General features: G+C 64.3%; 1 protein-coding gene across 1 annotated transcript; it reads right to left on the minus strand.

Moving 5' to 3' along the window:
• Window positions 1–2: 2 nt before the first annotated feature.
• CLASRP (CLK4 associating serine/arginine rich protein) lies at window positions 3–11,115 on the minus strand. The gene is given in 24 exon segments (XM_066984516.1): window positions 3–121; window positions 582–606; window positions 919–1,001; window positions 1,123–1,169; window positions 1,282–1,340; window positions 1,478–1,538; window positions 2,034–2,073; window positions 3,432–3,478; window positions 3,480–3,575; window positions 3,577–3,613; window positions 5,812–5,896; window positions 5,899–6,062; window positions 6,387–6,436; window positions 6,439–6,631; window positions 6,739–6,780; window positions 6,912–6,985; window positions 7,093–7,171; window positions 7,278–7,374; window positions 7,476–7,621; window positions 7,693–7,777; window positions 7,869–7,948; window positions 9,197–9,298; window positions 9,733–9,830; window positions 10,985–11,115. Coding segments are annotated over 24 exon segments (1,932 nt in total). The 5' UTR covers window positions 11,084–11,115; the 3' UTR covers window positions 3–78.
• Window positions 11,116–11,834: the final 719 nt, after the last annotated feature.

Raw genomic sequence — 11,834 nt, forward strand, 5'->3', positions numbered from 1 at the left:
ATTTTTTTATATTTTTTATTATTTTTTTTTAATTTTTTTTTTTCCTTTATTGACACCGAACTCTCCCCCCGCCGCCTCTCAGTGGCGGTAGTGGGGGCTCCGGGAGCGGGACCGGGAGCGCCTGGGGGGGGGGGAAAAGGGGTGGAGAAGGGGCTTGGACCCCCCCGGGACCCCCCCAAAACCCCCCGGGACCCTCCCGGGATCCCCCAGCACCCCCCTGGGACACCCCTGAACCCCCCCGGGATCCCCAGGACCCCCCCAAAACCCCCCGGGACCCCCCGAGATGCCCCCGGACCCCTCTGGGACACCCCAGGACCCCCCCCCAAACCCCCCGGGACACCCCCGAACCCCCTGGGATCCCCCCGGACCCCCCCCAAAACCCCCCGGACCCCCCCGGGATCCCCCAAAACCCCCCCGGGACCCCCCCCGGGACCCCCCGGGATCCCCCCAAAACCCCCCGGGACCCCCCCGGGATCCCCCCCAAAAACCCCCCGGGACCCCCCCGAACACCCCCGGGATCCCCCAGGACCCCCCCGGGACCCCCCCAGCCCCACCGGTGTGGGGCCGGGGCTGGGACCTACCTCCTGGAGGAGCTGTACTCCCGACCTGCAAGGCAGAAAGGGGCAGTGAGACAGCACCGGACCCCCCCCAGGAGCCCCATTTCCGCCCGTTTTTTCCCCCAAATTCAGCAGCTGCCCCCCCCCACCCCTTATTTCCCCCCCCCAACCCCCCCCCCAGGAGCTCGGGGAGGAGGAGGGCGCTGCTTCACCCCTCGCAGGACACCCGGGGCTCCCTTCCCCGCAACCCCCCCTGCCCTCCCCTCGCCCCCTTTTTAATTTTTGGGCCCCCCCAAAAAATTTTGGGCCCCCCCCCCCAAATAATTTTGGGGTCCCCCCCCCAAAATTTTGGGGCACTCACTGTAGCGCGGGGACGGGGACCGGCTCTGCCGGCTGTACTGCCGCTCCCACTCCTCCCGCTCCTTCTCACGCCGCTCTCGTTCCCTGAGACGGGGGGGGGGGTGCAAATTAAGTTAAAAAACGGCGGATTTGGGCAATTCACGCCCAACTTTGCCCCCCCCCCACGGCCACGCGTGAGGAAATGGGGGGGGGGGGGGAGCTTTACTTCATGCGGATCTTCCGCGCCATGGCCCGCAGCTCGTCCTCCCGCTCCTGGGGGAGAAAAACCAGCGTGCCCTGAGCCGGGCCCTGCCCCCAAAAGGGACCCCCCCCGCGCCCCCAGCACGACCCGTGCCCCCCCGGTGCCCCCCCCGCGCCCCCCCACCTGTCTCTCGTGCTCCTGCTGCAGCATTTTCTCCTGCGCTGCCTTTTTGTCGGCTTTAACTGCGGGGAGGGGAAGAGAGGGGGGAGGCTCAGCGGGGTGTGGGGGGGGAATAGGGTTGGTTTTGGGGTCGGGGGGGGGCTACGAGGGTGGGTTTGGGGCGCGGGGGGGGGCCGGGGGGGGGGGGTTTGGCGCTTACACTGCCGGTTCAGAGCCTTCTGCATGCGCAGCTTCAGCTTCTCCTGCGGCGTCAGCTTGGGCTGCAAGCAAAGCGGGGGGGCGCGTGTCAGCCGGGGGGGGGCACGCGGGGACTCCGCCAGCCCCCCCCCCGACCCCCCCCAATTCCCCCCCCCCAAAACCCAGCCCCGAGCCCGCCAGCTCCCAGCCTGCGCCCCCGGGGACGCTCAGCCCCCCCCCTTGCCCCGTGTGCCCCCCCCCACCCCAATTTTTGCCCCCCCCGGGGGGGGGGGTGAACAGGGAGCCCCCACCGCACTGGGGACCACCAGGGGGGGACCCCACGACGCGGGGTGACACCGGGGGGGCGACACCAGCATCTGCCCCGCGCCCCCCCCCCCCCCCTTTTAGAGGGGCACGGCCCCGAGCCCGCGGGGACCCCGGGGGGTCCCCAAAATCCTCCCCCCCCCCCAAAAGAGGGGTGCGGAGGGAGCCGGGCACCCGCCCCCGCACCTCCTCCAGCCCTTAAAGTCCGCTCGCCTTGGTGCGGGTAAAGGAGGGGAGGTTAAATTCTTACTGACTTTGGCAGCTCCCGACTCTTTACCAGCAGCAGCGTCAGCCCTGCGAGGGGGAAAAACGGAATAAAAGTCAAGAAAAAGGTCCAGAATAAATAAATAAATCAATAAATAAAGAGGGAGGGGGAGCCCGGAACGGGGGAGGGAAGAAAAGAGATGAAAATGAATGAGAATTGTAAATAAAAGGTTGAGGGTGGGCGCAGGTGGAGCCAGGCAAAAAGGGAGGGAAGAAAATAAATGAAAATAAATAGAAATTTTGGATAGAAGAGGGAGGGGAGGGTGGGGCTCAGGTGGAGCCCGGCACGGGGAAGAAAAATGAAAATAAGTAAAAATTTTGAATAAAGGAGGGAGGGTGGGCGCAGGTGGAGCCCGGTGGGGGAAAGAAAGAAAGAGAAAGAAAGAGAAAGAAAGAGAAAGAAAGAGAAAGAAAGAGAAAGAAAGAGAAAGAAAGAGAAAGAAAGAGAAAGAAAGAGATTTTAAATAGGAGACGAGGAAAGAAAATAAATAGAAATATTGGATAGAAAAGGGAGGGTGGGTGCAGGCAGAGCCCGGCAGGGGGAAGAGAAGAAAATGAAAATCAGTAAAAATTCTGAATAGAAGAGGGAGGGTGGGCACAGGTGGAGCCTGGTGGGGAAAGAAAGAAAGGGAAAAGAAAGGGAAAAGAAGGAAAAGAAAGGGAAAAGAAAGGGAAAAGAAAGGGAAAAGAAAGGGAAAAGAAAGGAAAGAAAGGGAAAAGAAAGGGAAAAGAAAGGGAAAAGAAAGGGAAAAGAAAGGGAAAGAAAGGGGAAAAGAAAGGGAAAAGAAAGGGAAAAGAAAGGGAAAGAAAGGGAAAAGAAAGGGAAAAGAAAGGGAAAAGAAAGGGAAAAGAAAGGGAAAAGAAAGGGAAAAGAAAGGGAAAAGAAAGGGAAAGAAAGGGAAAAGAAAGGGAAAAGAAAGGGAAAAGAAAGGGAAAAGAAAGGGAAAAGAAAGGGAAAAGAAAGGGAAAAGAAAGGGAAAAGAAAGGGAAAAGAAAGGGAAAAGAAAGGGAAAAGAAAGGGAAAAGAAAGGGAAAAGAAAGGGAAAAGAAAGGGAAAAGAAAGGGAAAAGAAAGGGAAAAGAAAGGGAAAAGAAAGGGAAAAGAAAGGGAAAAGAAAGGAAAAGAAAGGGAAAAGAAAGGGAAAAGAAAGGGAAAAGAAAGGAAAAGAAAGGGAAAAGAAAGGGAAAAGAAAGGGAAATAAATAAAAATTTTAAATAGGAGGGGAGGAAAGAAAATAAATAGAAATTTTAGATAGAAGAGGGAGGGTGGGCGCAGGTGAAGCCCGGCACGGGGAAGGGAACAAAATAAACGAAAATAAATAGGGGAGGGAAGAAAATAAGCGAAAATAAACAGAAATTTTGGACGGAGGGGGGGGGTCTGGGCTCACTTTTTTCAGTTTCTCCCCCACGGCCGGCGAGGCTGCGGGGCGCGGGGGGCTTGTCGCGGGGCGGCGAGGCCGAGCGGGAGGCGCTGGGGCTGCGCGAGGCGCTGGCGCTGCGGCTGCTGCTGCTCCAGTGGCGGCTCGAGCGGGGGGCCCCGGCGGGAGCGCTCCCCGGAGCGGGACCGGCTCCTGCGGGGGGGGGGAAACGGGGGGGTTTTGGGGGTGAAAAGACCCCCCCCACCCTTAAAGTAGGGGGTACGCTAAGGTGGGGGGACTGGGGAGGGGGATGGAGAGGTGGCGGGGTGGGAAACGGGGAGGGTTTGGGTTCGTCGAGGATTTGGGGGGGGTTCGTCGGGATGTGGGGACCCAGGTGGGGGTCCTGGGGATAAACCGGGGGTCCCGGGGACAAACCCAGGATCCTGGGGACAAATTGGGGATCCCGGGGACAAATTGGAGCTCCCGGGGACAAACTGGGGATCCTGGGGACAAATTGGGGATCCCGGGGACAAATTGGGGATCCCGGGGACAAATCCAAGCTCCTGGGGACAAATTGGGGACCCCGGGGACAAACCCAGGATCCTGGGGACAAACTGGGGCTCCTGGGGACAAACTGGGGACCCTGGGGACAAACCCAAGCTCCTGGGGACAAGTTGGGATCCCAAAGACAAACCAGGGCTCCTGGGGACAGGTTGGGGCTCCCGGGGACAAACTGGGGGAACCTGGGACAAACTGGGGGAACCTGGGGACAAACCTGGGATCCAGTGGCAAACTGGGGACCCTGGGGACAAACCCAAGCTCCTGGGGACAAATTGGGGACCCTGGGGACAAACCCAAGCTCCTGGGGACAAATTGGGGATCACAGTGACAAACCCGGGATCCCGGGGACAAACCCGGGATCCCAATGACACACTGGGGATCCCGGTGGCAAACTGGGGATCCTGGGGACAAACCCAAGCTCCTGGGGACAAATTGGGGACCCTGGGGACAAACCCGGGATCCTGGGAACAAACTGGAGATCCCAGGGACAAACTGGGGCTCCAAGGGACAAACCTGGGATCCTGGGGACAAATTGGGGATCCCAGTGACAAACCCAAGCTCCTGGGGACAAACTGGGGGAACCTGGGGACAAACCTGGGATCCCAGTGGCAAACTGGGGACCCTGGGGACAAACCCAAGCTCCCGGGGACAAATTGGGGATCCTGGGGACAAACCCGGCATCCTGGGGACAAATTGGGGATCCCAGGGACAAACCCGGGATCCTGGGGACAGATTGGGGCTCCCAGGGACAAACCCAAGCTCCTGGGGACAAACTGGGGGACCCTGGGGACAAACCCAAGCTCCTGGGGACAAATTGGGGATCACAGTGACAAACCCGGGATCCCGGGGACAAACCCGGGATCCCAATGACACACTGGGGATCCCGGTGGCAAACTGGGGATCCTGGGGACAAACCCAAGCTCCTGGGGACAAATTGGGGACCCTGGGGACAAACCCGGGATCCTGGGAACAAACTGGAGATCCCAGGGACAAACTGGGGCTCCAAGGGACAAACCTGGGATCCTGGGGACAAATTGGGGATCCCAGTGACAAACCCAAGCTCCTGGGGACAAACTGGTGACCCCAGGGACAAATTGGAGCTCCTGGGGACAAACTGGGGCTCCAAGGGACAAACCCGGGATCCTGGGGACAGATCGGGGCTCCCGGGGACAAACCCAAGCTCCTGGTGACAAATTGGGGACCCTGGGGACAAACTGGGAACCCTGGGGACAAACCCAAGCTCCTGGGGACAAATTGGGGATCCCAAAGACAAACCGGGGCTCCTGGGGACAAACCTGGGATCCCAGTGGCAAACTGGGGACCCTGGGGACAAACCCAAGCTCCTGGGGACAAATTGGGGACCCTGGGGACAAACCCAAGCTCCTGGGGACAAATTGGGACTCCTGGGGACAAACTGGGGACCCTGGGGACAAACCCAAGCTCCTGGGGACAAATTGGGGACCCTGGGGACAAACCTGGGATCCTGGGGACAAACTGGGGACCCCAGGGACAAATTGGAGCTCCTGGGGACAAATTGGGGATCCTGGGGACAAATTGGGGATCCCGGGGACAAACCCGGGATCCCGGGGACAAATTCGAGCTCCTGGGGACAGATTGGGGCTCCTGGGAACAAACCTGGGACAAACCCAAGCTCCTGGGGACAAACTGGGGACCCCATGGACAAACTGGGGACCCCGGGGACGAACCCAAGCCGCACTGGAGAGGCTGCAGTGCGGGGGAGGGGGGCTCGCCCCCACCCCAACAGAACCCACCCGGACCCCGCGGAGAGGGACCTGGGGGGCCACCACCGGAGGGACCCCGTTTTGGGGACCCCGGCCCCGGGGACGCACCGGGAGCGGCGGCGGGAGCCGTAGCGGTAGCCCCGGTCGGGGGAATAGGAGCGGGAGCGGCGGCGGCTGTCCCGGGAGCCCCCCCGGAGTAACGGCGGCTGCGGGAGCGGGAACGGGAGTAGCGGCGGCTGCGGGAGCGGCGGTAGCGGCCCGAGCGGTGGTAGGCGCCGCCTCGGTGCGAGCGGGAGCTGGAGCGGGAGCTGGAGGACGAGGAGGAGGACGGGGAGGAGGAGGAGGACGAAGAGCGCCGCCTGGAAAGGGGGGGGGGGGGGGGACACGGGGCGAGCCGTTCGCGTGGGGGCGCCGCCACGGCCCCGGCTCTCCCTTCCCGGGCTCGTGGGGAGCTCCAAACCCCTCGGTTTTAACCCCAAACCGAGCCGCCCTCACCCCCCCCCCCCACAACCCCCGGGGAGGCCCCGAGGCGTCGCGGAGAGCCTCGAGCCCCCCCCCCCCAAAGCACCGCAACCCTCCCGCCCCGGCCGGCGGCGGAGAACCCCTCGAGAATCTCCGGCCGCGTTTCCAGGGCGGGGGGGGGAATTTTTGGGGAAAAGGGGCCGTGAGGGAGCGTTACCGACCGGGCCGAGGCGCTATGACCCGCCGCGGCGCTGCCCGGCTGCCCTGGGGCGCAGCGCTGCTTGCCGGCGCGGCGGCGGCGGCGGTTTTGCCGGTGGCGGCGGCGGCGGCTGCGGCGGCTTGGGCGGACGCCGCCGCCTCCTCGTCGCTGCCGCCGAAGCTGGTGATGAAGGTGATCTTCTCCTCGTGGCCCGGAGACGGGGAGCGGGACCGGGAGCGGGATTCCGAGGTGGATTCCGAAGGGGAACTGTTGGGGGGGGGGGGGGGGGGCGGGGAAGAAGGGGAAGAGGCGGCGGTTGCCGAAAACGCCCCCCCCGAGCCGAAATCGGGGCACGCCGAGAGCCGCGGCCTCACCGTTTGTAGGGGTCGTAGGTGGGGCTGTCTCTGCGCGCGTAGCTGCCAAAAAAAAACCAAAAAAACGGGATTAGGGAGGGGGAGGCGGTGAGGAAGAGCAAAAAAATGGGATTAGGGAGGGGGAAATGGTGAGGGAGAGCCGCGGGGGGGGCAGGGAGCCGCGGGGGGCTCACCTCGGGGGGCTGATCTTGCGGCCTTTCAGGCGTTTCTCCCTGAACTCCCTCCTCTGGCGGCGAGAGCGGCGGCCCTAAGGGGGAGGGGGGCAGCCGGAGCTCGGGGGGTGGCACGGCTGGCGGGGGAGCCGCCCCCGGGGCGTTTTGGGGGTCCCTAAAGCAGCCGGAGCCCCCCCCTCACCGAGTACATGGCCTTCTCCTCTTCCAGCGCCTTGGCGTTTTTGATGGCTTCCGCCTCCTCCTTGTCCTTCCGCAGCATCCTGGCACAAGGGACCCTCAGCGGGCGGTGGCGGCGCCCGGGGGGGCGGTTTTGGGGTCCCCCGAGGTGGTGGGGGGGGGGGCCGCGTCCCCGCGGGTGGCCCCTACCTGACGAAGTCGCCGTCGGCCATGCCGTAGGTGGTCGCCTGCTTGTTGAGGTCGGCCACCTGCTCCTGGTTCAGCTCGTCCACGTCCACCTCCACGTCTGCAGAGCACGGGGGGGGGGCTCAGCGCGCCCCCACCACGCCCCCCAAAACCCAGAGCAGCCCGGGGGGCGCCGCAGAGCCCAGCTGGCGCCCCGCTTACCGATATCGGGGATGACTTCGTCTTCGTCCGTGTTGCTGTCCTCCTCCGAGTCCTCCTCGTCGCCCCGCTTCTCCAGGGAGTTCTCCAGCTCGGCCACGGTGCTGTCCTCATACGTGTACCCGATGGAGGCCTTCTTCTCCGCCAGCCTGGGCGCGGAGGTGCTCAGCACCGCCCCCCAGCCCCAAATTCCTCGCCGCCCCCCCCCAGCCCCGCTCACTTCTTTTTCTCGTCCTCGTTGGGTTTCTGCAGCCCCCCGTAAAGCTCGTCGATGTAGATCTGGTAGAGGCACTGCTCCTCCGAGACTGCAAGGGGGGCGCGCCGCAGCGTCACCGGGGGCCGCATCCTGCCCCCCCCCCCTCCCCGAGGGGCTGGGGGCGCCCCCGGGACACTCACTGCCCGCGAAGTCGTTCTGCACCAGGCCCCGGTACCGCTCGTAGTTGCATTTCCTCTCGTCGGACTCCTGCTCGGGGGAGCTGCAACGGGGAGGGCGTTGGGGTCGGACTTGGGGGGCTGCCCCCACCCCCCCCCCAACTTCCCGAGGGGATTTCGGGCGCTCGGGTCCGGAGCCAAAATCCCCAAAAGGATTTCGGGCTCTCGGGTCCGGACGAGCTGCGCTCGGGGTCCCAAAAACAGGTGCTGAGCCAGGATTCCCTCAAAAACCCCCAAAACCCCTCAAAAATGGGGCCGGGATTCCCTCAAAAAACCCTTAAAAATGGGGCTGGGGCCAAGATTCCCTCAAAAACCCCTCAAAAACAGGGCTGGGCCAGGATTCCTTCAAAAACCCCCAAAACCCCTCAAAAATGGGACCAGGACTCCCTCAAAAACCTTTAAAAACGGGGCCGGGGCCAAGATTCCCTCAAAAACCCCCAAAACCCCTCAAAAATGGGGCCGGGATTCCCTCAAAAACCCCTTAAAAATGGGGCTGAGACCAGGAGTCCCTCAAAAACCCCCAAAACCCCTCAAAAATGGGGCCAGGATTCCCTCAAAACCCCTTAAAAAGGGGGCTGGGGCCAGGATTCCCTCAAAAACCCCAAAACCCCTCAAAAATGGGATCAGGATTCCCTCAAAAACCCTTAAAAATGGGGCTGGGGCCAGGAGTCCCTCAAAAACCCCCAAAACCCCTCAAAAATGGGGCCAGGATTCCCTCAAAACCCCTTAAAAACGGGGCTGGGGCCTGGATTCACTCAAAACCCCTTAAAAATGGGGCTGGGACCGGGATTCCCTCAAAAACCCCCAAAACCCCTCAGAAATGGGGCCGGGACTCCCTCAAAACTCCCTTAAAAACGGGGCCAGGGCCAGGATTCCCTCAAAAATCCTTAAAAACAGGGCCGGGGCCAGGATTCCCTCAAAAACCCCCAAAACCCCCCAAAACCGGGGCCGATCCCTGCTCCGAGCGCCTCGCCGGGACCCCACCACCCTTTAGGGCTGTCACAGCTCTTCCGTGCCCCCCCCCTTTCTCCCCTCGTACTTTTTCATATTTTTTTTTCCTAATTTAACCTTTTTTTTGCATTCTTATTACCCCCCCCCCCCCCAAGCGCTGCCCTCCGCCCCCTGTCCGCCGGGAAACCGCCGCAGGGCCGCGCTCAGCCCCCGTGCTCCAGCCCCGACGTCCCCCCCCCGCGTCCTCTCCGCCCCACCCCCGTCATACTGGGAGCCCCGCACTGGTCCCAGTACACAAACTGGGGCCGATGGCGGCCCCCCGACCCCCCCGCGGGCCTTACACGGGGCCGAGCAGCGGCGGCGTGTACATGGGGATGTAATCCAGGTGCGCCCGCACGTCGAAGCGGTCGATCATGTTGTTGGTGTCGCCCTGCCACGGCATCCTGCGGGGGGGGGGGCTCAGCACCCCGCAGAGCCCCCCCAGGGAAAAAAACAGCCCCCCTGGGAAAAAAGCCCCCCCCCCGGGAAAAAAAACAGCCCCTCCTGGGAATAAAAACCAGCCGCCCCTGGGAAAAAACAGCCCCCACTCCGGGAACAAAACAGCCCCCCTAGGAATAAACAGCCCCCGCCCCCGCCGGGAAAAAAACAGCCCCCCTGGGGGAAAAAACCAGCCCCCCCCGGGGAAAAACAGCCCATTTTTGGGCTGGGATGAGGCCAAACGCGCCCCCCCCCCTCCGGGGTGGCTCGGTGTGGCACAGAGCCCCGGGGACAACAACGGGGACCCCCCGCTGTGCCAGGGCCCCCCCCCGCCGTGCCGGGGCCCCCCCCGTGATGGTGACCCCCCCCCCCCGTGACGGGGCCCCCCCGTGTCACCCACATGTTGACGGGGCTCTCGGCGGCGAGCGCGACGGCGGAGTCGAGGTGCACCTTGCAGGCCCGGCCGTGCACCTGCAGGAACTGCGCCGGGTCCTTCTTCTGCGGGGGGGGGGGGAGAAAGGGGGGGGGGGTTAGGGGGGGTTAGGGGGGTGGGGGGGGCCGGGAGGGGGGTAGGGGGGGGTTGGGGGGGGGTTGGGAGGGGGTTTGGGGGGGTAGGGGGGGGGGGGTTGGGGCGCCCGCAGCCGGGCCGTGCCCCGCTCGGTTTCCCCGTTTCTGACCCCAAGGTGGGAATGAAGCAGTGCGGCCGGCCCCAAAAATGCCCCAACCCCCCCCCCCCTCGTCCTCTCCAACGCCCCCTAAAATTCCCCCGACCCCCCCCCCCCCAAAATTCCCCCAACCCCCCCCCCCAAAATTCCCCCGACCCCCCCATTCCCCCCATCCCCTTCAACCCCCCCCCCCCCACCCCCCAAACACCTCAACCCCCCCCCCGCCCCTATCCCCCCATGGCACCCCCCCACCCCCCAATCCCCCCCACAGCGCCCCCCCAACCCCCCCACGCCCCTCTACCCCCCAAAGTGCCCCCCCACCCCCCAAACCCCCCCATAGCACCCCCCACCCCCTATAGCGCCCCCCCATCCCCCTAACCCCCCATAGCACCCCCCCACCCCTCCAACACCCCCCAAACCCCCCATAGCGCCCCCCACCCCCTCCTATCCCCCCCACCGCCCTAAACCCCCGCATAGCGCCCCCCCGCCCCCCATAACGCCCCCCCACACCCCCTAACCCCCCATAGCGCCCCCCACCCCCCAAACCCCCCATAGTGCCCCCCAGCCCCCCAAACCCCCCATAGTGCCCCCCAGCCCCCCAAACCCCCCCATAGTGCCCCCACCCCCCCATAATGCCCCCCCATGCCCCCTAACCCCCCATAGTGTCCCCCCCACCCCCCATAGCGCCCCCCAGCCCCCCAAACCCCCCCATAGCGCCCCCCCACACCCCCATAACGCCCCCCCATGCCCCCAAACCCTCCCATAGTGCCCCCCCGGCCCCCCCCCCTCCCCCAGCGCGCCCCCCCCCACCCCCCAATCCCCCCATAGCGCCCCCCCCGACCCCCCCAGCCCCCCTCCCCCCCCCAATCCCCCCATAGCGCCCCCCAGCCCCCCTCCCCCCCCCCCACATATCCCCAGGGTTTTGGGGTCACGGCGGGGCAGGGGGGGGGCACGGGGCGGGGGGGGGGGGCACGGGGGGGCACCCACGATCTTCTCGTAGTACTCGCGGCGGCGCTCGGCGCGCTTCTTGTAGTCCACCATCATCCCCCGCAGCTTGCGCTCGTGCTTGCGCGCCTCGTGCCACATCCTGCCTGGGGGGCGCGGGGGGGGGGGGCCCCGCCTGGGGGGGGGCTGCGTTAGGGGGGGAGCACGGGGGGGGGGGGCGGTTGTTTGGGTTTTTTTTGGGGGGAGGGGCAGGAGACAGTGGGGTGAACGTGATGGGGGGTGTGGGAGGGGGATGGGGGGAGATTTTTTTTGGGGGGGGGGATTTTTGGAGGGGGTTGGATGGGGAGACCCTATTTTTTTGGGGGGGGGGACTGGGAAGACCTTATTTTTTTTGGGGGGGGGGGGGGCACAAGAGAGTGGGGAGAACCTGATGGGGGGGTGGGGAGGGGCTTTTTTTGGGGGGGGGGGGGTGGACTTTTTTTTGGGGGGGGGGGGGGGTGGATGGGGAGACCCTATTTTTTTGGGGGGGGGGACTGGGAAGACCCTGTTTTTTTGGGGGGGGGGCACAAGAGAGTGGGGAGAACGTGATGGGGGGAGGGGCTTTTTTTTTTGGGGGGGGTGGATGGGGAGACCCTATTTTTTTGGGGGCGGGGGGGACACTGGGAAGACCCTATTTTTTTGGGGGGGGCCTGGGAAGACCCTATTTTTGGGGGGGAGGGGGACGACTGTGAAAACCTTATATTTTTTTGGGGGGGGTGGTTATAGGAAGTGAGGAGGAATTGGGGGGGGGGGGAGACCCTGGTTGGGGGGGGGGTGAAGAAGGGAATGGAGGGGGCTAACTTTTGTGGGGGAGACCCCTTTTTTTGGGGGGGGGGGAAATGGGGAGACCCTG

Source organism: Anser cygnoides, chromosome 29 (assembly GCF_040182565.1).
Source record: "Anser cygnoides isolate HZ-2024a breed goose chromosome 29, Taihu_goose_T2T_genome, whole genome shotgun sequence".
Classification (NCBI taxonomy): Eukaryota; Metazoa; Chordata; class Aves; order Anseriformes; family Anatidae; genus Anser; species Anser cygnoides.